Below are 22,750 nucleotides of genomic sequence, written 5' to 3'. Positions count from 1 at the left end.
CCAAATTAGAACTTTTTCACTTTTTTTGTTCTTGTGATTTAAAAATATGTATTTATATGTATGTCATTCTTTTTCATAATAGAGCATTTGATCTAAAATTGCTACTTGACAACTTAATTCTTGTAGTCACAGCTGTACTCATCACATTATTTTTAAGTATATATTGTTAATATTTGTCATATTAAATACCTCGGATCTATTGTGCGTCTCCCGGTATTTTTCCATCAGTCGTATGTCCATGTTGCGCAACTCTAATTGTGCTATGTGAGTGTGTGCATTGTGACGGCCTCTGTGAGAATAGAGAAGCAATTACTCTGAATTTGAAAGTGTCATAAAATAATATCTAACAATGCCAACTACACCCATACCTTCTCATCAGATGCCAACAGAGGAACCGTTCAAGACTTCGGCATTTTATTAATTCCATATACATCCATAATTCTTCAACTGTAATACAAAAAAACTCAAGTCCAAAACAGACTTTTTATACAAACAGAGCAGGAACCTTCAAATACAGATTGGTCACTCAAGTCAGTCGCTACCGTCGAGCCACTTCCACAGCCCAACCAGCTGCTGCTGCTGTTGTTGTTGTTGTACAAGCGTCTTCTTGTGTCATGCCACTTCAGAATGAACACTGAAGGAGTAAAAAAAAAAAACAAGGATGTTCCACTGCGAATGTACAGACATTTCCAAGATGCTCAGTAAAACTCAGCCATGATAGTTCGCTCTGTACTTCTCTCGTTGAAGGCGGCGACCCCTCAGATGGCCGGCGGGACTTTTAACAAGAGTGAAGAATAAAAAAAAAAAAAAGTACATGGAAAGGTGAGCGCTCCTTGAGTCTTTCCTCCGAGGTAAAGTGTCTTCTGAAATGACTGAGCCGATGCTAGAAGAAGACGGGTAGAAAAAAGGTCCCTTGGAGCTGAACTGGTCAGCCTGGTGGACTCTGTGAAGCAGCAGTGCTGGGTTGCACAGTTAAAGGAGCACACCCCAAAGTCGGGGCGTGGCGTAGTTGGTCACAAGAGTCGCAGGTGAGAAAAAAGCCAAATATGAGGGCAAGTGCATTTTGTTTATCTTTCTAAGAGGCTGCAGAAGACGCCTGTAGCTTGTTGCTATGAGACCTACAGTGTGGAGAGAGGGGCAGGTTAAGTGGCCTTCGCATGCTGTTCTGCGACATGTAGACAACCATCACATAGACACGGATGCACTGAGAGATGACCCCGCCGCCATGTTGGATGCCAGTACTAGGAATGCCTTTTTTTCTTGATTGCAAACAGCTTTCCATTTTGTTTCTGTGCAAGAGGGGACTAGAATGCGCATGCAAGGGCCGTACACCGACTCTCGTATAAAGATGATTTGTTAAAAAGCCTCCAACATTCTATATTACAACCACTGTACACGATAAAAGTATGTACACTAAAGGAGGTGGAGCCAAATGATAAATATCTGTGTAATAAAATATGCAGCTTTGTCTACTTGAACTAGCACGGTGGACCCCGACTCATCCCATCCTCCAAAGATGGACACAAGATGAAGGAAATAAATACCAACGCCTGGGTAAAATGCTTTTAAAACAACTTGTTGTTTGGAGCGATACTCTTGATGTGGAAGTATCCTCATCACTGACCAAGAACTATGGGCAACATGGCTACCACGTTACTGGGATTACTGGACATTCTTGCCATTCTTAGCATTAGAGAACCAAGCGTCCAGTCCAGACTCCGGCTAGACTGGCCCGTTTAAGAATCTGACAATCTGGAAGACAGAGAAAATGGGATGGCATAAATCATAGGCATGCGGCAAAGGTGAACAAAGCAAAGATCATACATGACGCATGTAGCGGACGCCATCTTTTACTTTTCCTTGGCGTCAAACACAAGAAGAATGACATCTAGGGCCGTGGATTCATGCAGGCCGGAGACACAAAGCATGTCCGAAAAGTAGTGGGACCGAGCACGGACCAGGAAGCTTACCTGCCCGCTTTGAAACATTTCAGCTTCTGGACAAAGAAGCCTTCCAGCACCTCCGCACACTGAAAGAAGGGCGTGTCGTTGGGGTTGTAGTAGCGGCAGTTGTCGAAGATTTTGGTCACGTCGGCCACAAACTCAGTGAGCTTGCGGTAGTGGCGCTTCTGTAAGCGGCCTTCCATGGTGGAAAAGTCTGCAAGGGGGGGGGGGGGGGAATGGAGAACGTTACTGCTGTGCTCTAACGTGGGGTCCGGAAGGCCCGAGACTTCCGCTCTTACCCATGGGCTCCTTGATCACGCGATAGTAATCGGGTGCATCGTGCGGATCCACGGGCTCAAGGAAAGGCCAAGCCATTTTGTGAGACTGTTCAAACAGGAAGTGATGACAGAGTTTAGTCCTGAGTTTCAGAATTAGTATTGCAGTATTCAAAAGTATTAAAAAAAAGGATCTCTACCGGATCAGATCGGATAGGCAAGACTATAAAAATGCATGAAGGAAATACCTTTGAAATTAAAATGTGTATTTGTAATTATTTAGGCTGGATCCTGGGGGTGGAGCTACCCGCCATCACCCAGACGGACGAGATGGCGTCCCACCAGGAAAGAGCTTTGGTCGGACTCGTGTGTTGTCCACGCTAGGCCCCATACCTGCAAGGAGCGGAGGATTCTTTTCAAGCCCTCGTAGTCTTTGTCCGTCAGCGGCGTGAGGACCGTCATGGCGTCCTCGGTGGACTGACACTGGGGGCACACGTAGACGTCGATGTGGTTGGCCTCGCTCTGCAGGATGCCCACGCAGCGTCCGTGGTACCAGTTCTGGCAGCGATCACAGCCGATGTAGAACCTGATGTAGAACCAGACGTTATTATATTATATTCATATATCTTTCTAATGGATTTGGCCCATTTTGCTGCTTAATGTTTTTTTTTAATCTACGTTTTCAACTTTTTTCTTAAACAATCTTTGTAAATATTCTTCTTGTAATATTATGTTATTCTGTATATTTTGTATTTTCATATTTTGTATTTCATATTTTGTATTCTCATTCTTTTTTAATAGATGTGTATGCACCTAATACACCAAAACAAATTCCTAGTATGTGTTTGATCATACATGGCAATAAACCTTTTCTGATTCTGATTCTGATTATGACGTTATTCCCAAAACATTACTTTCCTCTCCAGTCTATTTTTCAAAAATTATAGCTTCATTTAGTCCTGTCTGGTTCTCATCATTTTACAAAAACTAACATTTTATATTATATTTCATATAGCAATACTTTGCTACTATGTTTGTTCTTCTAAAATTGAAACCTTTTTCTCATAAGAATACACAATTTTTCTTTTCATATTTTGACTGAATTTACAGAAAATTACAGCTGTTTTAAAAATATATTTTCCTCTTATTATATTCTTTTTTTAATCTTCCAACTATTTCAATGTATATGTACATTTTCTTCTTGTATTATTACAACTTTATTCTCATTCCTGTAATATTAGAACTTTGCCAAAAATGCCAAACATTTCACTTTTTTATTTCTCACCTTCTGACTTTGTCCTCCATGTTGTGCTACTAAATGCTGTAATGGCCCCTCATAATATGACCCCATTACACTTTTTTCTCCTAATTAACTTGATTCTGTCGTGTGTTGTTTAGTTTTCTTATCCAATCCCGTTTAGACCCGGGTGCATTAGTCCAAGAAAAGGCGTGTGTGTGACGTGCTAGAGGCGTACTGTGATTCGTCATAGGGTGTCCGGCAGATGCAGTAGAGTTCTTCCTTGCTTCCTCCCTCCTGGCCTCGTTTACAGTCGTTACACACAAAGTCCTCCAGCTTCTTAGCTTCCTTCTCGGTGATGCCCACGCAGGCGCCGTGGAACCAGTTGGAGCACAGGTCACACCCGATGTAAAACCTGAGGGCAAAGACAATTGGTTTTCAAGCGAGCGCCATGTTGTACTTAGATGTACGGTGAACTTACTTGGACTCATCGTAGGGCGTCTTGCAGATACAGTACAACTTGGTGTCCTTCTGGTGATCCTTTGAGGTAGAGGAGAGCTTCTTCTTCTTTTTGTGTTTGGATGAGAAGGGATCTCGGTCCTTGTCTCTGTCCCTTTCTCTGTCCCTGTCCCTGTCCCGGTGGCGGGTGTGCTCTTGCTCTCGCATCCTGTCCTTGTCTCGATCACGGTCTCGCTCTCGCTCTCTTTCCCGGTCTTTGTATCTGTCCCTGTCTTTGTCCCGGTCCTTGTCCCGTTTCTTGTCGTGATGTCGCTCCTTGTCCCGGTTTCTGTCTCTGTCTCGCTCGTCTTCTCGCTTGCGTTTATGGGATGAGGGCGGATGTGGCGGCGTGTGGGTAGTGTGGGAGGAATGTGTGGAGTGAGAGGGGTGAGAAGGGTGAGAGGGGTGAGAAGAGTGAGAAGAGTGCGCCGTCGCCTTGACCGTGGCTGCCGCAGCCTGGGCGATGGCGGCTCGGGCTTTCTCTTTCTCCTTCTGTAGCCTGGCGATGTCCCGCCTCAGCTCCTCCTGAAGGCCAAGACATGTCCTGTCATGGTGAGCACCCCGTGGCAGACATCGCTATCAAACTATTCCATGAAACCCCTAGATAACCTTGACAAGAAACAGAGGACACCTTCTACCCTCCTGTACCAAGTTCTTCCAGGAGAGTAGAAGCTGCCTAAAGTCAAGTTGGACGCTCATCACAAGAACTTTAATCTGACGAGACACGACAGGCCAGAGGAACCTTTTCCTCCACCACGTCGTCTGAAAGCAAGCCCAATAGATGGTGTGCCACCTCCAAAGTTCTACTTCATTTGGACTATTTGATTCTTTGAAGAACGGCGACTGCATGCTAACCTGGACTTGCATCTGAAGGTCCTTGTCCAGCAGGGCCCTCTTCTTCAGGATCTCGGCCTTCAGGTGCTCTTTGTGCTTGTAGAGCAGTGCCGTGAGCCTGGTGGCATTCTGCTTGGAGCGCTTCTGCTCCACCACCTCCTCCTTCCTCCTCTTCTTGGCGGCCTGCTTCTCGTCCTTCTCAATTTTATCCAGAATGTACTTCATCACCTGGTTACACACAATCATCCTGGACAGAGTGGACAACACAAATGTCATTTGGTGCATTCTCTAAAGCACAACGTCCAATATTGGTACTACTGCTTGATGTTCCCACACCTCTGGTTCTCCTCCCGCTCCGCAGCAGCTACAGTCTTCCTCTGTTTCAGCTGTTCTGATGGAACACTTGGCTTGGCTCCCACCTGGCAGCAGCAATCAACATGAACTTGGTACATTCTAATCAACATGAACTTGGTACATTCTAATCAACATGAACTTGGTACATTCTAATCAACATGATCTTGGTACATTCTAATGAAGATGATGTTGGTACATTCTAATGAAGATGATGTTGGTACATTCTAATGAAGATGATGTTGGTACATTCTAATGAACATGATGTTGGTACATTCTAATGAACGTGATGTTGGTACATTCTAATGAACGTGATGTTGGTACATTCTAATGAACGTGATGTTGGTACATTCTAATGAACGTGATGTTGGTACATTCTAATGAACATGATGTTGGTACATTCTAATGAAGATGATGTTGGTACATTCTAATGAAGATGATGTTGGTACATTCTAATGAACGTGATGTTGGTACATTCTAATGAACGTGATGTTGGTACATTCTAATGAACGTGATGTTGGTACATTCTAATGAACGTGATGTTGGTACATTCTAATGAACGTGATGTTGGTACATTCTAATGAACGTGATGTTGGTACATTCTAATGAACGTGATGTTGGTACATTCTAATGAACATGATGTTGGTACATTCTAATGAACATGATGTTGGTACATTCTAATGAAGATGATGTTGGTACATTCTAATGAAGATGATGTTGGTACATTCTAATGAACATGATGTTGGTACATTCTAATGAACATGATGTTGGTACATTCTAATGAACATGATGTTGGTACATTCTAATGAACATGATGTTGGTACATTCTAATGAACATGATGTTGGTACATTCTAATGAACATGATGTTGGTACATTCTAATGAACATGATGTTGGTACATTCTAATGAACATGATGTTGGTACATTCTAATGAACATGATGTTGGTACATTCTAATGAACATGATGTTGGTACATTCTAATGAACATGATGTTGGTACATTCTAATGAACATGATGTTGGTACATTCTAATGAACATGATGTTGGTACATTCTAATGAACATGATGTTGGTACATTCTAATGAAGATGATGTTGGTACATTCTAATGAACGTGATGTTGGTACATTCTAATGAACGTGATGTTGGTACATTCTAATGAACGTGATGTTGGTACATTCTAATGAACATGATGTTGGTACATTCTAATGAACATGATGTTGGTACATTCTAATGAACATGATGTTGGTACATTCTAATGAACATGATGTTGGTACATTCTAATGAAGATGATGTTGGTACATTCTAATGAACGTGATGTTGGTACATTCTAATGAACATGATGTTGGTACATTCTAATGAACATGATGTTGGTACATTCTAATGAACATGATGTTGGTACATTCTAATGAACATGATGTTGGTACATTCTAATGAACATGATGTTGGTACATTCTAATGAACATGATGTTGGTACATTCTAATGAACATGATGTTGGTACGTTCTAATGAACATGATGTTGGTACGTTCTAATGAACATGATGTTGGTACGTTCTAATGAACATGATGTTGGTACGTTCTAATGAACATGATGTTGGTACGTTCTAATGAACATGATGTTGGTACGTTCTAATGAACATGATGTTGGTACGTTCTAATGAACATGATGTTGGTACGTTCTAATGAACATGATGTTGGTACATTCTAATGAAGATGATGTTGGTACATTCTAATGAACATGATGTTGGTACATTCTAATGAACATGATGTTGGTACATTCTAATGAACATGATGTTGGTACATTCTAATGAACATGATGTTGGTACATTCTAATGAACATGATGTTGGTACATTCTAATGAAGATGATGTTGGTACATTCTAATGAAGATGATGTTGGTACATTCTAATGAACGTGATGTTGGTACATTCTAATGAACATGATGTTGGTACATTCTAATGAACATGATGTTGGTACATTCTAATGAACATGATGTTGGTACATTCTAATGAACATGATGTTGGTACATTCTAATGAACATGATGTTGGTACATTCTAATGAACATGATGTTGGTACGTTCTAATGAACATGATGTTGGTACGTTCTAATGAACATGATGTTGGTACGTTCTAATGAACATGATGTTGGTACGTTCTAATGAACATGATGTTGGTACGTTCTAATGAACATGATGTTGGTACGTTCTAATGAACATGATGTTGGTACGTTCTAATGAACATGATGTTGGTACGTTCTAATGAACATGATGTTGGTACATTCTAATGAAGATGATGTTGGTACATTCTAATGAAGATGATGTTGGTACATTCTAATGAACATGATGTTGGTACATTCTAATGAACATGATGTTGGTACATTCTAATGAACATGATGTTGGTACATTCTAATGAACATGATGTTGGTACATTCTAATGAAGATGATGTTGGTACATTCTAATGAACGTGATGTTGGTACATTCTAATGAACATGATGTTGGTACATTCTAATGAACATGATGTTGGTACATTCTAATGAACATGATGTTGGTACATTCTAATGAACATGATGTTGGTACATTCTAATGAACATGATGTTGGTACATTCTAATGAACATGATGTTGGTACATTCTAATGAACATGATGTTGGTACATTCTAATGAACATGATGTTGGTACATTCTTACTACATTCTAATGAACATGAACTTGGTACATTCTGACTATATTCTAATGTGCTGATGTGTGTTTAAAAGTCTCACCTGTTTATGAACGGCATCTCCGAGGCTCACAGTCACCTGATTCTGATCTTTCTGCTCCCTCTTCGTCTCTTGGTGTTTCTTCTTCTTTGGTGGTGAAGGTTGCTGCTGCTGCTGCATCCTTTGGAGTTGGTCCTGCACGCTCGTCGGCGCCTGTATGGTCACCATGTTCTGGATTTGGTGCGTTTGAATTTGACTCCCCGTCTGCTGGATCTGGATGGGTAGCTGCAGTTTGATTTGCTGAGGAACCGCCCCGCCTTGCTGCTGCGCCTGCGCTTGGATCTGGGCCTGGATCTGGGCCGCAACATGGGGCGGCAGGGCCGACAACAGTTGGACTGGCTGTTGAAGCCCCGGGACGGTGATGAGCTGATGCCTGATGGGAGGCTGCACTTGAAGCTGAGGCTGAGCCTGGACATGACCTCGGTTTGGGGACTGAAACTGGACCTGGACCTGAGCTTGCACTTGGGGTTGAGTCTGTACCTGAACCTGGGTCGGGGACTGAACTTTGAATTGAGTTTGGGTCTGTATGGGACTTTTAATTGGCGACTGAGTCTGGACTTGAGCGTGAAGCGGATTCTGCTGTTGGAACTGGACCTGAATCTGGGCTGGAGCCTGAGTCTGAACCTGAGGCTGTTGCTGAGCCTGTGGTTGGGTTTGCACTTGTGTCTGAAGCGTACCCGCTACCTTGGACTGGTACTGATGCTGGACCTGAACCTGGGGCAAGGTCTGGTTTTGGGAGGTGAATTGCACTTGGGGTTGAATTTGAGGAAGCTGGTGGACTTGGGGTTGGGACGCTTGTTGAGCTTGAGGCTGGAAGTGAACTCGTATCTGCGCTTGGGTCTGGAGACGGGGTGGGGACTGAATATGCTGCAGTTGTTGGACTTGGCCGCAAGGCTGGACCTGAATCTGTGCACAGATCTGGTTTGGAGGCTGGGCCTGCAGCGGACTGAGTGCTGGCGGCTGGGCGTGCCTCACTGTCGTCACCACAGAAGGGACGGGTAACGCCTTCATATGAAGCTGCACAGCAGACACTGGCATCTGCGGCACCTGCTGCATGGACACCAGCGCAGGGTGCTGGACTGGAGACTGCAAGGGAAGCGACGCTGGAGGCAGGGGGGGCACGGTTGAGTGCGTGGAGCCTGGCGCGGGTGTGGAGACGGGAACCGTATCCAGGGCAGGCGGATTAGGAACTGCTACCTGTTGAACAGCATGGACTGCCCTCTGCTCTATCAGAGCTGCAACCGGACAGAAGAGATAATGGACACAAATTAATATTTTATTAATACCACCAACTGTGTTCACAGACTTGATAGTGCAACGCTTTGCTACCTGGTACCGACGGCGTGGTCGAGGTGGCAGTGACGGGCGTGACCACAGCATTGACCGCGGCGGAATGAAGAGGCCGAGGAGCCGCAGCTTGAATTTGGGTAAGTGCTTTCGCCGGGGAGAGGACGCCAATTTGATTGGACACCACAGCGATGACGGGAGCAGAGACGGGGGCGAGGGGGGAGGAAGCAACTTGGACGGGGGAGGGGAGGGAAGCCGAGAGATGCATTTGGGAAGTGCTAGCAGCAAACTGGAGAGCAGCGTTGCCGGGGAGGGGGACTAAAGCAGAGGCGGGGGCAGTAACATGTACCTGGACAGGGGCTGACGTCAAGGGCGGGCTGGCCAAAGTCTGCGTTTGGGCCTGGGGTGCCACGTGTCCAGAAATAGCCACAGACATTGCAGTTGGAGTGTGCGTGAGGAATCGGTCTGGTACCTTGGATGGGATCATTGCTTGGCCAGCATTTGGCGCCGAGGCAAGCATGGCTTTTGCCCCTTCGGGTTGCACTGGGATGGGGGCGGCTAAGGAGGATGAAACTTGGGTCTGGGGCAAAGCCTGAGCCGACACGGGAGACAACTGTGATGACTGGGTAGTGGTTGAAGTGTGACTTTGTACTGGTGCTGGTGCGGGAACGTGTACTGGTGCGGGAACAGAGGCTGGATCGCTTGTTTGCGTGGGGACAGACGCTGGGGTAGAACCCGCATCTGAAGCAGGTTGTGAAGGCTGAGGTGAAGCAGGTTGAGCTGAAGAAGGAATGGGCGCGGCCATTTGGGTCTGCGCCAAGGCTGAAGGGGTGGTCTGGACGTGGGCTCTGGGGAGGGCAGGACTTGATATCTGGGTTTGTGGGCCCGGTACTGCAGCGGGCTTTGCAGGAACAGCTGGAGTAGGCGCTGACGTAGAAGTTGACGAGGATGGGGGCGTGGGAGTGAAGAGGAAGCGCTGGACTTGCCCATCGGGCAATGCTGCCTGCATTAGCTGCTGACCCGGACCGGGGATGACTGTCACACCCTGTGGAACAATCTGCAGCTGGCCCTGGGTCTGGCCTTGACCTTGGATCACCACCGTCAGACCTGGATTTCCTCCCTGAGGGGGTGCAGGGAAAATCAGTCATTAATAAAAAGATCAACACACAATCCCCGGTGGTCTGTGGATTAGTTAAGACCTGTATATTAAAAGACGCTCTTAGAAGACACGGTCCTGCTCCACTCACCTGAGCGCTCTGCGTTAGCTGCATGAGTTGTGTCATGGTGAGTTTGACTTGGCCCTGCTGAGGTCTGTTGGCCTGAGGGGGAACCCCAGGGCGCTGTCCAGGCGCTGTGCTTGCAGGGCAAGGCGATGGTACGGAACCCGCGGCTCTTTGACCTTCAGTTGTCTGCAAAGGTGTGGACGCAGACACGGCTGCTGATCCAACCTGACCGTGGCCCATCTGGACCGGCTGAGGATGGCCTAGGAGGGAGGGCGTGGAAACTGACTTTATACCTCGGACATACGCCCCGTAGGTGTGGGAATGAAAGAATACCTTGCTGAGCTAACACTGAACTTCTGACCATGGCAGAGCCTCCAGCTGAGGTCGATGACGGGTTCACCGGCGTTCCAGGTTGTGTGTGGCTTCCTGCTTTCAGCATCTGGAGCAAAAACGGAGTCACGGTTACTTAAAGGAAGTCTAAACAAGGTTAAAGACAGAAAGGCAAAGTACCAAAGTACCTGCTGCTGAGCAGTTGAGGCCGAGCTGTTCGCTCTGATGTTCATATTGCCGGTGGTAGGATGAAGAGTACTGTATGTCCTCAGGTTGGCGGGAGGCCCGGATGGGAATATGCTCATGCACTTCTGCTGGACTGTTGATGGGAAGAACAACACAGACACGTCAAGAACACATACGGTACACTAAAGGTCTTGGGTCTTTAAGAGATGGGACACCGTAGACCAGGGGTGGGCAAACTACGGCCCGCGGGCCACATCAGGCCCGCTAAGCGTCTTCATCCGGCCCATCAGGCATTTCCAAATTCCTTTTGCAATCTGTAACTTGTACAAAAAAAACGATCCACAAAACAACACAACACGTCAACACACATAGAACCTACCCACTGCGCCATGTGGGCAAACATATAAATATTTACGTATACCCATATATTCCGACTGCAAGGCATGCAGGGTAACTTGTGGTACTCTCCCAACATTTTGCTAAATTTGTTGAGGAGGTCGTCAGAGAAGTAAACGAATAGAAGTTAACATATCCAATGTTTTATTGTTCATATTGTGGTTGCAGCTGGACTACCCAGCATGTCTTGAGGTCATTTGGAAATAACAGTTTAAAGTTACATGTTATGTTTAGCGCTTAGTTGTTGTGAATCACCCACATAGTCACACTCGTTGATTTATGTGATACAGTAACTTGCCGTGGATATGTTGTGTTTTCATTTTGTTGCACCGTGAGCAAGTATGTTGTTCTGTTTGACGACTGCCTGTGTATAGAAGGTCCCGCCGCCAAATTTTTATGAAGCCAATGTGGCCCGTGAGTGAAAAAGTTTGCCCACCCCTGCCGTAGACAGATTCTGGCTACGGAATCCAAATGTTTATTTGATGATAGAACGTACACAGAACAATGAACAACTCGTATCTTTCTCCTTCCTTCCTGTATTGTTTTCTGCCTGTAAATCTAGAATTGTTCTCCATAAAGTGTGGTGTCTGGCAAGCGTGAAACACGCCCTGAGGTTAGATATACTGCATGTACTTTATGTACTGTAACTTGTAGACTATACACAATGTTACCTGCGTTGCTGTTGGTCTGACCCTGCTTGACCCACGATGTAAAAGACTGATGGTAATTCTTGTCTTGCTGCAGGGAGACCGGAGAGGCCAGCTTGGAGGCCAAAACCATCTTGGTTCCTGGTGTGATCTGACCCGTCCTCTGGCCTGTGGACGCAGGCGCACTCGTGGAACTGGGAGTGCTGGACGTGGTGGTGGCGGCGGTTGTCGTAGCGGTGGGTGGGGGAGGCGTTGTGCACAGTCTCTGCTGCTCAAAGCGTTTCTAAAAACGGCACATTGTGTGGAATTTTGAGTCGCTACACAAATAAAATGATAAAAATGCGCAGATGCGCCGTCCTCCCACCTGCTGGGACGCCAATCTAGCCTGTTTAAGCTGATTCTCCAAGTGGGCTTTGACATCCTCTGAGGTCTTCAGCGTGCTGCTCGTCTTGGAGGAATCTAGTCCTTGTGATTTCTCCCTCTCCAATCTGCAAGGCAAAGGAAGGAGCCCCAATAAAAGTGCTACTAACCACAAGGTACCACCTTATTCAAACAGTAGATAGCGTGGGCTGCTCCAGAAGACAGGAACCAGCTGATTCAGGGCTAAGTAAACAACCTACTATATGTGCTGCAAAATGTGTGACTACTCCAATTCTCACTTTTCAGCAAAGGCTCGGATCTCCCACAGCTCCAGGTCTTCCTCAGGAATCCACGTCTCCACGGCAATAGGCCCTGTTGGCTTTGTGGACTCCTGTTTCTTGGGCCTGAGGGCGCTGGACCGCAGGCCTTTCCTCTGTGGAGTAGGGGTTTCTATCCATAGAACACAGCAGGGTGTTACAAAGTCCCCATGGGGGATCTTGGTCACTCTTAGACTCCATCCAAATACAACAATTACCTTTGGGAGTATCTCTGTTACCAAGGGGACAGATGATCTTCCTGATACAGTATTCCGAGCGGATGCCATGGGGGCCCATGTCTCTGCGTTTAATTATCTCTGTTGTGGTGATATCGGTGTCTGTAGTTTCTGCACAACCAAAATCCAAAAGTCACAGGTTAAATCCTTCATCAATGCACAGCCATGTACATGAATGTATGTTATTTAGCGTGTGCTAAACATGTTTTCTTCATGACGCTTTTTTTTTGGCTGATGCAACTTATCCAATCTGTAAAATGGGTCATTGACCCTGAATCAGACCCCTGGTACAATGGTTGATCAATGTGTCACCTTTACGTGTTATCCCGACAGCCCCAGAGGGCTTCACGGCCATCTCGTCCCACTTTAGACAGGCCCACAGGAGCCTGAGCATCAGGCTAACTCCTGCCAGAGACCTGACGGTTTGGAGACGGTACCTACACGGGAAAGGAATAGGAACATCTGCACGTTACAAGAGATGGTAAAACCAAATGTCAAGTGGCGATGCGGCACCAACCTCCACGTGATTCCAAAGGTGGGCCGGGGTGAAGGGTAGGGCCATATATCCAGGACGGGCTTGGCATTGTAACTGAAGATGGGCACCTCTCTGATGCCCGCTCTCCTTGCCAGCCTCTTCAGGTCGTCGTTTGGCAGGACAAAGATGCTCTTTTTGCTGCTCTTGGTGACAAATTTGCGATAGGACGGCAAGGCTGTGCCTGACCGCGCCTTCTTACATTTGGTGAACTTGAGCAGAGTTACTCTGTCGCTGGTGGAATATTCTTTGCTTATTGTCATGGAGCCGCTTGAGGCCGAAGCAGAGGTGGTCTGCTTCGGACCAGGAACGGCTGCACTGACAGGTTTGGACCTCTGAGAGGCGGAGGAGATTGGCCTGGTGTTGGAGGTGGCGGTCGAGGAGACGGTGCTGCTTGCTACAGCGGTTTGGGGGGTTGGAGTCTCTGTGACGGATGTTTTTGGATCATCCGTGTGACTGGCGTTGTCACCGCCTGGAACGGAGGAGGCACTTGATTGATTTGAGGGTTGAATGTTAGCAGGCACTGCAAGTGCATCCCGATTATCGCTGACACCGTTATCAGGATCTACTTTCTCAGCCACGTGATTCTCTAATTTGGGGACCTTTGAGGGAGGTGGGTGACCGTCACAAGAGGCATCGTTCTGGGAGACGTTCCCATTCATTAGAGCCTTCACAGGCTCTTTCAGACGCTCTTTATCACCTTGGATCTGACTGCTTGGGTCTGCATCTGAAGGGGCAGCCATGACACTTTCTCCATTCACTTGCTCTGCATTGGTCTTGCTTTGGTCTACCTCCATGTTCTCCTCGTCCGTCTTTGCACCGCCTTGCTCCATTTCCTCGTAGCCACGTTTCTTTGTGTTCTCTGCCACCGGAGCCACCTCCTGTTTCTCACTTTTCTCCTCACTTTCTACTGCTTCTGATTTAGAATTCTGATTACTGTTGAGTCCAGTCCCTCCGACGGAGCCTCCGTTCACTTCTTTGTGTGCTGCAGCACCTCCACTATTCTCCTGAACGGGACTGGATTCTATCTGCGTGCTGTGGTTGATTTCCATGGAGGCCAATTTGACGTCCATGTTTGATTTCTGCTTGTTGTCTTCCTGCTCAAAGTCCAGCTTTTTAACGACAGGATCTTGGTTCTCATTTTCTTCAACTTTCACACACGGACTCACAGCTCCCTCAGTCTTCCTCACACCCATGGTTCTTGATGGGGGGGCCGTCTGTCTCATTCGCTCCAGCCTTTGCTTTTCCTCCAAGGTGAACTGTCTGACCCGCCGCTCCAAGAGTCCATCCAGTTTGGAGGCTTTGACCTTCTCTTTATAAGCCGTCCGCAACTGGAACCCTTCGCTGACATTGACAACGTCGTATGAAGGCTCCTGTGCAGCGGCCTCCTCCTTCGGTTGCTGGCTTTCCTGGATGGGCTCCTCTTTAACGGGCTGAACCGCACACGAAGGCGGGGTTTTGTTTTCAACTTCTTCTACAAAAAATAAGGCGAGATTAGTTAGCTTACATTGGAAGAACATTTTTCCTGTAATAAACAACTCAAACGGGATTAATCTGCTCCAAACTGACACACAACAACGTCAAAAGCATGCATCATTGCAGGCATGCCCATAACAAGCTGAAGTCTTGAGTGACATTAGGCATAATGGTAGCATCACCACAATGAAAATCACATTTATTGGGAATTGTGCATTTTGAGGTAACGCCGTATTTAAAAGAATCCAAACTAACTCCAAATGGAGTTTACCTTTTTCAACATTTGAAGGAGCTTTATTTAGACAGGCCTCAACCTCCATTTTGTTATCTTCTACCTCTCGGCCCTTTTCTTGCTCCTCCCCTGTGGGTTTCACTTCCTCTTTGGGGGACTGCTGTTGCTCCGAGGAGGAGTTTGGAGAAGATGCAGTAATGGATGCCTGCTGCTTGTCCTTGGCTGTACTTGCAGTCGTCCCCATCTTGTCATCTGCCTTTTTCTGTTTATTTGTGCAAGCAGCCGCATGCTCCTTTCTCATTTTGGCTGTAGTGATGACAGCAGATGCATACACGCACACGATGATGGGTGGATAAACAACACTTTAGATTGGTCCTTACCTTCCAGTTCTTTACGGTAGTTTACGTTGGTGTTTCCTGGTAATTTGGGCACAAATCGAGGCACACGAGTCTTACTGAGCCAACTCCAGCCACCATAGCCCGTTACTCTGTACTCCTCACCCTTCTGCTTCCACACCTACCAGGCGAAACAAACAGTCAAGAATGAAGCAGGCAACACATCTAATGCTGTCATTTGCTTGCCATGTTGTTCAAGGCTCTGACCCCACACACCCCCAGCATGGACTGTTCTCTCGCCTGGCATCGGGGAGAAGGCTCTGCAGCATCCGCTGTAGGACGACCAGGTTCAGAGACAGCTACTTCCCCCTGGCCATCAGACTGCTCAATGCCAAATAAGCCCCTCTACCTTACTACATCATTATTATTTATTTTAATTATTTAAATTATTTGGGCAATTTACTGTTCACGCTGCACTTTACATTATGTTGTTCATATTTGGTGTCTATTTATTCTCCACATTATTATTATTGTTATTATTTATTATTACTTATCTTCTTTTGTGTCTGTTATATGGGAGCCAGGCAACGACATTTCGTTGGCAATTTCACTACTGTGTTTTTGTGCAATGACAATAAAAGGGAGTCTATCTATCTAAAGAAAAGGACACTAGGTTAGTCGCTTTGATGAAGCGGGTACAAATACCCGGAGTTGTGTACCGTAGGAAAATGTACAGGCTTACACAGAGTGCAACATAGTAGAAAACAGTGTTTTTTAACATTGGACTTTTCTCAAAGTAAAGTTAAATATCTTGTGTAGTCTCGTTGAAGAATCGTTTCTTTATTTGAAATCGCCATGCCTAATACGTACATAGCATTTGACTAATTCACAACATCCGTTCTCTGCATCTCGGGTGTCATTGCAGAATCAGGACTAAAATACTAATGTGGGCGTCGTGCCATTTGAGCTACATTTATATAATAATGTCTATTGCATACGGACTCGAGGCCATATTCATCCCATGTGATGTAAAGTTTTACCTGATGTTTGATGGGAATGGTGTACTTCACCCAGGTGGCCTGCTGCAGGGTCTCCTCATCCTCCAGTTTTTTCTCCCGTTTTTTCACCTTCTCTTTCTCCTCACGCTCCATTGAGGTCATGCGATGCAGCCTGAGACGAGAGACGTGCTGGTTAGTCACTTCCAAAGTCTAAGTAATCCTTCCAGCCTTACCTTGTGTGGCCCAGAGAATCTTTCCATATGGGCAGCATGACAACGGGCTTGATGGCGCATTCCAGTATGGCCAATGCCAGAGCAAACTCCCTTGCTTTGCTGCACATTTGTACGGCTTTGTTCCAGTTGGTTCTAAATGTGTAAAAGACAAACCACATCTGTGACCATACTTTGACTTTATTTCCAGTCAACACCCCCCCCCCCATCGCGTAATGATACCTGTGTGATGCCCAGTTCGGGTGCATGAACGGCGGAGGGACGCTGGTCTCCAACTGGATGATGGTGAGCCGCAGGGTGGTGACAGTCAGGCTCCGGGATCCGTAGATGGAACCGTTCCACTTGAACTCCGACGCCGTGGTCAAGCTGAACTTATGGGAAAGGTGGCGCCGCTTGTCATGGTCCTCACGATGCTGATGCTTGTTGAGGGCCAGGACGTTGGTGCTGTACTGGTTGTGGTAGACCCGATATTTACCTTCCTGGCCCAGTTTGAACAAGTTGTTCAGGTTCACCGAGTCGTTTTTGGCAAACATGGGAGATGAAGATTCTCCATCAGAGCGCACCGGCGACGACTGAAACATCAGGAGAAATCAGGTACAACTAAGCATTGAGAGAAAAACGATGTGCTGGCCTCATACATATTCAAAATGAATTAAGTTATGATTATCATATTCCTTAGTTTTAAAGGGGACCTATTTTGCTCATTTTCGGCCATTGTGTATTGAGCTGTGGACTCCTCTGTAGCAGCTCCACACCATAACGCATTTAATCCATTCCACCCATGGCCCGCCTCCGGGCACGCCCACTCTGCCCATGTAAGGAAGTGTTAGAAACCGAGGGTCCAGAACCATCCCAGACTTCTTTCAGGGCTGACTTCCAAACACGCAAACCTCATTATCTGGAACTCTGGTATGGTTTAGCTTTTTTGTTGTCGGAGATACTTTTTTTTTTTCCAGTATGACGCCATAATTCCCCATGTTGGTTCCATACTTATCGTGCACCCCTAATTATATGTACCGTATATACATAGTATATATAGTATATATAGTATATAGTCATTTGCCTCACCTCCTTGCTGCCTCGGGGCGTTTGGTGAAGAAAGTCCAGCGTGGCTGCACTTGCTCTATTCTTCTTGACATTTTCATTATACTCGTCTGTTTTTAAGAAAGGAGATGACGCTTGATCAAAAAGGCAGACAATGAGCGTGCTGTCGTCATTATCCAAAGTACTTCCCATCACTCACCTGTCCCATCTTGGCTAGTAAAAGAAGAGCGAGACGACCTCTCAGACATGTCCGGCTGCTCTGGTTTCCGTGGAGTGGCGCAGTCAGGGACCTGATGGCCTTCTTCTGGATGCTCATCGTGGATTTGCGTTAGCAAGGACTCACTGCTCACGTCAGCATTTGGGTTCTTGTCTGAAAACAAGACAGGAAATGGAGCTGGAGTACCAGATATTCACCACGACTGTGGAACCTAGCCTGGACCGAGACTACCAGTCGTTGAAGGAGCAGGTAAGATCTCTAAGCATCCAAAAGCTGGTGTGTACAAAGTGGCATCTTCACTGGGGTTTAGACTCCTCTCGTGGAGGATTTGCATGGCTAAACATGATGGCTGACCATGAGTCCATGTTGGACTGGAGTACCTGGCTTCGCCACCGGAGGGGATTCCACACTCTCCTGGGCTTTGTCACTTGAATGAGGATTTTCTGCTGAGTCCCGGGAGGTTGAGCTGCATTTGGAATCAGATATGCAGCTCTCCTGGTCAGCAGGCGGAATGATGGCTGAGGCTGTACAAAACAAATATACAAACATATAGTATTACAACGCCACTTTTCATCAAAAGCACCAGTACCAAAACCAGGAAGTGGGGTTTAAACAGTCATCTGGGTTTGGTTATTCAGTTTTTTTACCAGGCGGGGTAGGTCCTTCCTTGGGATCAGTGTCTTTGTGCTCCCCATTGCCAAGCTGGGACGTGGCCAAGTCCTCCACCGTCTGTCCAGAACTGGTTTCTGCTTGCAGTTTTTCCTCGTCTGCTTGGCCCTTAGCTTTTTGTGCTTCCCGTCTGCTCTTTAATCGTTCCATGACCACCTCTATCAGCAAATGGAGACACACAATGGTTACGTAACATCTGGACAGATGTAAATAATCTCATTAGACACACAATATACTGTACAGTAGGGACCCAATAGTTGTCTCGCTAAAGGAACACCAAGATAGGGATACATACCGAGAGTATGTATCATAATGACACACATGCCAATATAAAGGTAATATTGTGTAACTAACGTCTTGGAAGTCATGCAACGTCCCAACAGACACGCAGTCTGACAAGCTTCTTAACTTTCTAAATTCCAACACGGTAACCTCGCGGATGCGTCAATTCCACATTTATTTGTGACGAGCAAGGTGCATTCACAAACTAGGAATGCTGAGGTGAATACAGCGGAACACCAAGATGGTGAGCTGAATGACAACCAACGTCTACCCTGTCACCGTCCCAACAACCAAGCACGGCAGGATGGGTGTTCATCCCCAACAGAGCAGACCCTGTGGAGGCCCTACCATTGACAGTTGCGAGGTAGGCTTTATTGCTTCCACGAGCTTTATTGGTGAGGTCCTCGGTGATGGCCATGTGAGTGTCAACCTCCTCCTTCATTTCCTGCAGAGTGGCACAAAGGTCCATCTCCCAGTACTCCTTATCCAGGCCCTCCAGGAGCTCCTCCAGCTGGGCCCTGGTGCTATAGTACCAGATCTTCTTTTTAACATGCTCTCCGTCCTCCTCACTGGAAAAGACAATAATACACAATATTAGACAGCGGCTGGCTGGCTGTTGATATTCACAATCAATATTTGCTTCACTTGCATTAAAGTTGCAGTACATTTACATTCATGGCTGTCACTCACATTCATGGCTGTCACTCACAAAACAGTCTCAGAGAGGCGATCAACTGCAGTCATGTTCCTACCAGGCTATAAATTCCATGATATTTCACGTTACTAGCTAAACTTTGCCAAACTGCTACCAATGTCGCAGAGCTTTTTTCCCTTTTGTCACCACCATCCTCATATTAAGTACTTCTAACATCTCGTCCTTCTTTAAGGAATGATGGAAATAGATGCATTCAGCAATATTCATCTGAAATACTAAAATCTTAATCTGTTTTTAGGGCTTCAGTCGATACCCACACACGGCCCTGAGCCAACACAAACACTTACACAATAATCCTTCTGCTCAGGAACCAGTACTTCCTCTGATGGCGGTCGTATCCGATGGGCTCCTGGCGTATGTAGGGCCTGTTCTTCTGCGCCTCCGTCACGCAGTCCGTAACTCCGGGTACCTGATGCGCCACACAAATCTCACACTGCCACTCGTCCTCCGGGACCTCCTCCAGAGGAGGTTTCACACACTCCAAGTGGTAAACCGCTTGGCAGGTCTCACAACAGAGGAGGTCGCCCAGCCGGTGACAGACGCGGCAGTGGTCGTCATACTGCATGACGCCATCAGACATCAGCTCCTCGCGTGCAATGTTGGTGGTGAGAAACTGGTTCACCAAGAACTGAAGCACCTTGATCTTATTTTCCACCGAACCGTAGGGATAGTCATCCACTTCCTGATACGGAAGGACGTGATGGTACTCTCGGTCACTTTCACAGTACGCACGCAGCACCTCGGCCCACGTCATGCCGTCGATGAAGTACAGGGTGGAGTTGACGCTGTCCTTGAGGTCGGCAGGCCCAAAGGTCGTGTTGGAGGAGTCCTCCTCACGTAGGATGGCCTTCAAGAGACAAATGTGGATCTCCGCTATTAAAGTGCACTGTTCCTGGCCGATCAGCGCTGCGCAGAAGTCCTCAAAGCGGAAGGGGGACAGGCGCAGCACCGTGCTGAAGTTCCGAAGCACCTCGTAGATGGAGGTGGCATTAAGCAGTTCTTCACCAGGCACCAGGAGGTCCTCTGAAGAATCGGGTAGCTCAAGAGGGGGAATGTTCTTCTCCTCCAGAATGGGGGTGCGAGGTCGGGGGGCATGGGGCTTTTTTCTCCCTGTGGAGCAAACACAAAGAGTGTTAATCTGTGATAAAAGACACCATCATCCTCAAAGATAGACATATCTTTGTACACATAAGGTACACACATATGTATGTATGTGCATATGCATATACATATAAAAATATATATATATGAATACGAGACTCGCTCGACAAGAGAGGTACGCAGTCGTGGGTAGCAACACCGAGGATGGATGTGGTTGCCCCCACTCTCCATCGCCAAACTCATTACGTCTCGGCAGACTCCCGATGGTAGTGTGCCAAAGAAAAGGAAAGCTAACCCTTTCGACCGCTGCTATGATCATCAAGAATAAAGATTATATCCTTGAACATGTAAGATTCTAGGAAATCAACAGTGTAAATTTGCTATTTTGTATCCAATCTCCATATTCCTTGGGTGTTGTTTCAGCCAAGAATTGATGTATTGATGCACTAAGCCTCCTGTATTAGCAAGTACTAATACAATATAACAATATACAATATAACTTGTTACACTTTAAGTGTTTGTAGCTTTAGGTTTGGAGCCATGAAAGCATCATTGTAACCAGGAAGCTAATAAGCTGCCACTGACAGGCACATTAGCATAACATAGTCCTGGTTAATCAAATGTAATGAATATAAAACACCACGACCAAGCCTTACCGTAAAGGATGGAAGACAGGGGCATGCGTTTATGTGTTTATGTGTTCATATGTTTATGGACAGGCTGACAGTGACTAGTAGGAAGGACACGTGCTAATTGTGCGTGCTGCGTTAGCATTAGCTTAAAAGCAAAACAGTCGCATTGTGGAGTTCCAGCTATCGCTAAGTACCACACCGGATAGGTAGCTTTCATGTAAAGCAATATTAGCACGTACGGACGAGTCACGGAGCTAACCCGACAATCCACCTGCTTACAAAGCGGACCGCGGCCTGCGTTCACGCAAGAAGTGTGCATTCTCCATTTTGAACAATAATCTCACTGCTTCGCGTACCGGTCCAACATTGGATCGCGTACCGGACATCTGCACCCCCGCGTCAAGACAGTGTGGTTCATTTACCCGGAGTGCTGGCGTGTGTGCTCTGACTCCGAAAGCTACTCTCCGTGCAGTCGCTAGCATCCTCCTCCACCTCCTCCTCGTCGTCCAGCACATCATCGAGACAGTCCGAGTCCGCTTTGAGGGCCTCGTCCTCCTCGGACTGAGGGTCCTCCTCGACCGGCTCTTCCTCCTCCGACCGGAGGCTGACGGCGTCCTCCTCCTCGTCGCTCTCATGGTCGTCGTACACCACGGTTTTGTAGACGGGCGCCCTCCTTCCTCCGCGACCCCCTCGCCTTCCTCTGCCGCCTCTGCCTCGTCCCCTTCCCCGCGTCGATAAGGCAGATCCGCGTTTCCTTTTTCTGCTCGGCGTGGCCGCTTCCCGAACCGGACTCTCGACGTCCTCGTCCCCGCTGTCCCGAGCCCTGGGCTTGATATTCCTCCTCGGCCGCAAGCCCCGAACGGTGGCCGCCGCTGGAGAGGGCTCCTCGGCTGGTAGCGGTTTGGGCGGCCTGCCCCTTTTGCCTCTCATGATAGGCGAAGTCTATTATTTTACAATCCCAATGATTGCGTTCGCTTAGGCGACGGCGAAGCGAGACGGAGCGGTAGCCCCGCGGTGCAGGAGGGGTCGCGGGTGACGGCGAGCATCCAACCCCGGGTGCCCCCCGCGTTTTTTCTGGTGCGAAAGCTCAAAATATTAGCCCGGCGTCCCGTTTTGGTTCGCCTGGAGCCGCCATTTTTCTTCTGTGCCTCTCTGGCTGAACAAACAGTAGGCCCGTGCCCCCGTGGTCACGTGGTGCGGCGGAGAGCGGCGGAATGGCAACAACCACTCAGTCTTTCATTTCTATTCATTTATTTATTATTCTTTATTATTATTATTCTTTCTATTATTCTTTGGGATCGCTTTCTCTTTTTTGATATAACATTGTTGACTTTTATATATCATGTTATAAACATGACTGAAACGTCTATTCTTATTTTTCATTCAATTTTATTATCGTTTTATGTGTCAACGT

The 22,750-nt window shown here is 46.9% G+C and overlaps 1 protein-coding gene across 4 annotated transcripts; it reads right to left on the bottom strand.

Annotated features, from left to right (window-relative positions):
* Nucleotides 1–393: 393 nt before the first annotated feature.
* On the bottom strand, nt 394–22,527 carry bptf (bromodomain PHD finger transcription factor). 4 transcript variants are annotated; one of them, XM_058049981.1, is made up of 31 exons: nt 21,759–22,527; nt 19,891–20,713; nt 19,237–19,457; nt 18,585–18,764; nt 18,318–18,461; nt 17,920–18,090; nt 17,745–17,830; nt 16,899–17,248; nt 16,680–16,811; nt 16,489–16,618; nt 15,494–15,629; nt 15,153–15,419; nt 13,391–14,879; nt 13,186–13,310; nt 12,856–12,984; nt 12,620–12,770; nt 12,325–12,448; nt 11,985–12,243; nt 10,920–11,050; nt 10,735–10,840; nt 10,426–10,661; nt 9,221–10,298; nt 7,895–9,126; nt 5,124–5,206; nt 4,809–5,034; nt 3,937–4,478; nt 3,694–3,870; nt 2,612–2,804; nt 2,243–2,327; nt 1,971–2,157; nt 394–1,752 (listed from the first exon to the last, which is right to left on the bottom strand). In XM_058049981.1, exons 1-31 carry the CDS (start codon nt 22,264–22,266, stop codon nt 1,737–1,739), a joined length of 9,717 nt encoding a protein of 3,238 aa, XP_057905964.1. In that variant the 5' UTR covers nt 22,267–22,527; the 3' UTR covers nt 394–1,736. The 4 variants fall into 4 exon arrangements, with proteins under 4 accessions (XP_057905964.1, XP_057905962.1, XP_057905963.1 ...); XM_058049979.1 differs by having other exon boundaries at nt 394–1,118; XM_058049980.1 differs by having other exon boundaries at nt 394–1,118; nt 13,391–14,876.
* Between the last annotated feature and the right edge of the window lie 223 nt (nt 22,528–22,750).

Source organism: Doryrhamphus excisus, chromosome 15, assembly GCF_030265055.1.
Source record: "Doryrhamphus excisus isolate RoL2022-K1 chromosome 15, RoL_Dexc_1.0, whole genome shotgun sequence".
Lineage (NCBI taxonomy): Eukaryota > Metazoa > Chordata > Actinopteri > Syngnathiformes > Syngnathidae > Doryrhamphus > Doryrhamphus excisus.
Note: the sequence above shows the minus strand (reverse complement) of the source record. Positions and strands in the feature narration are given on the sequence as shown.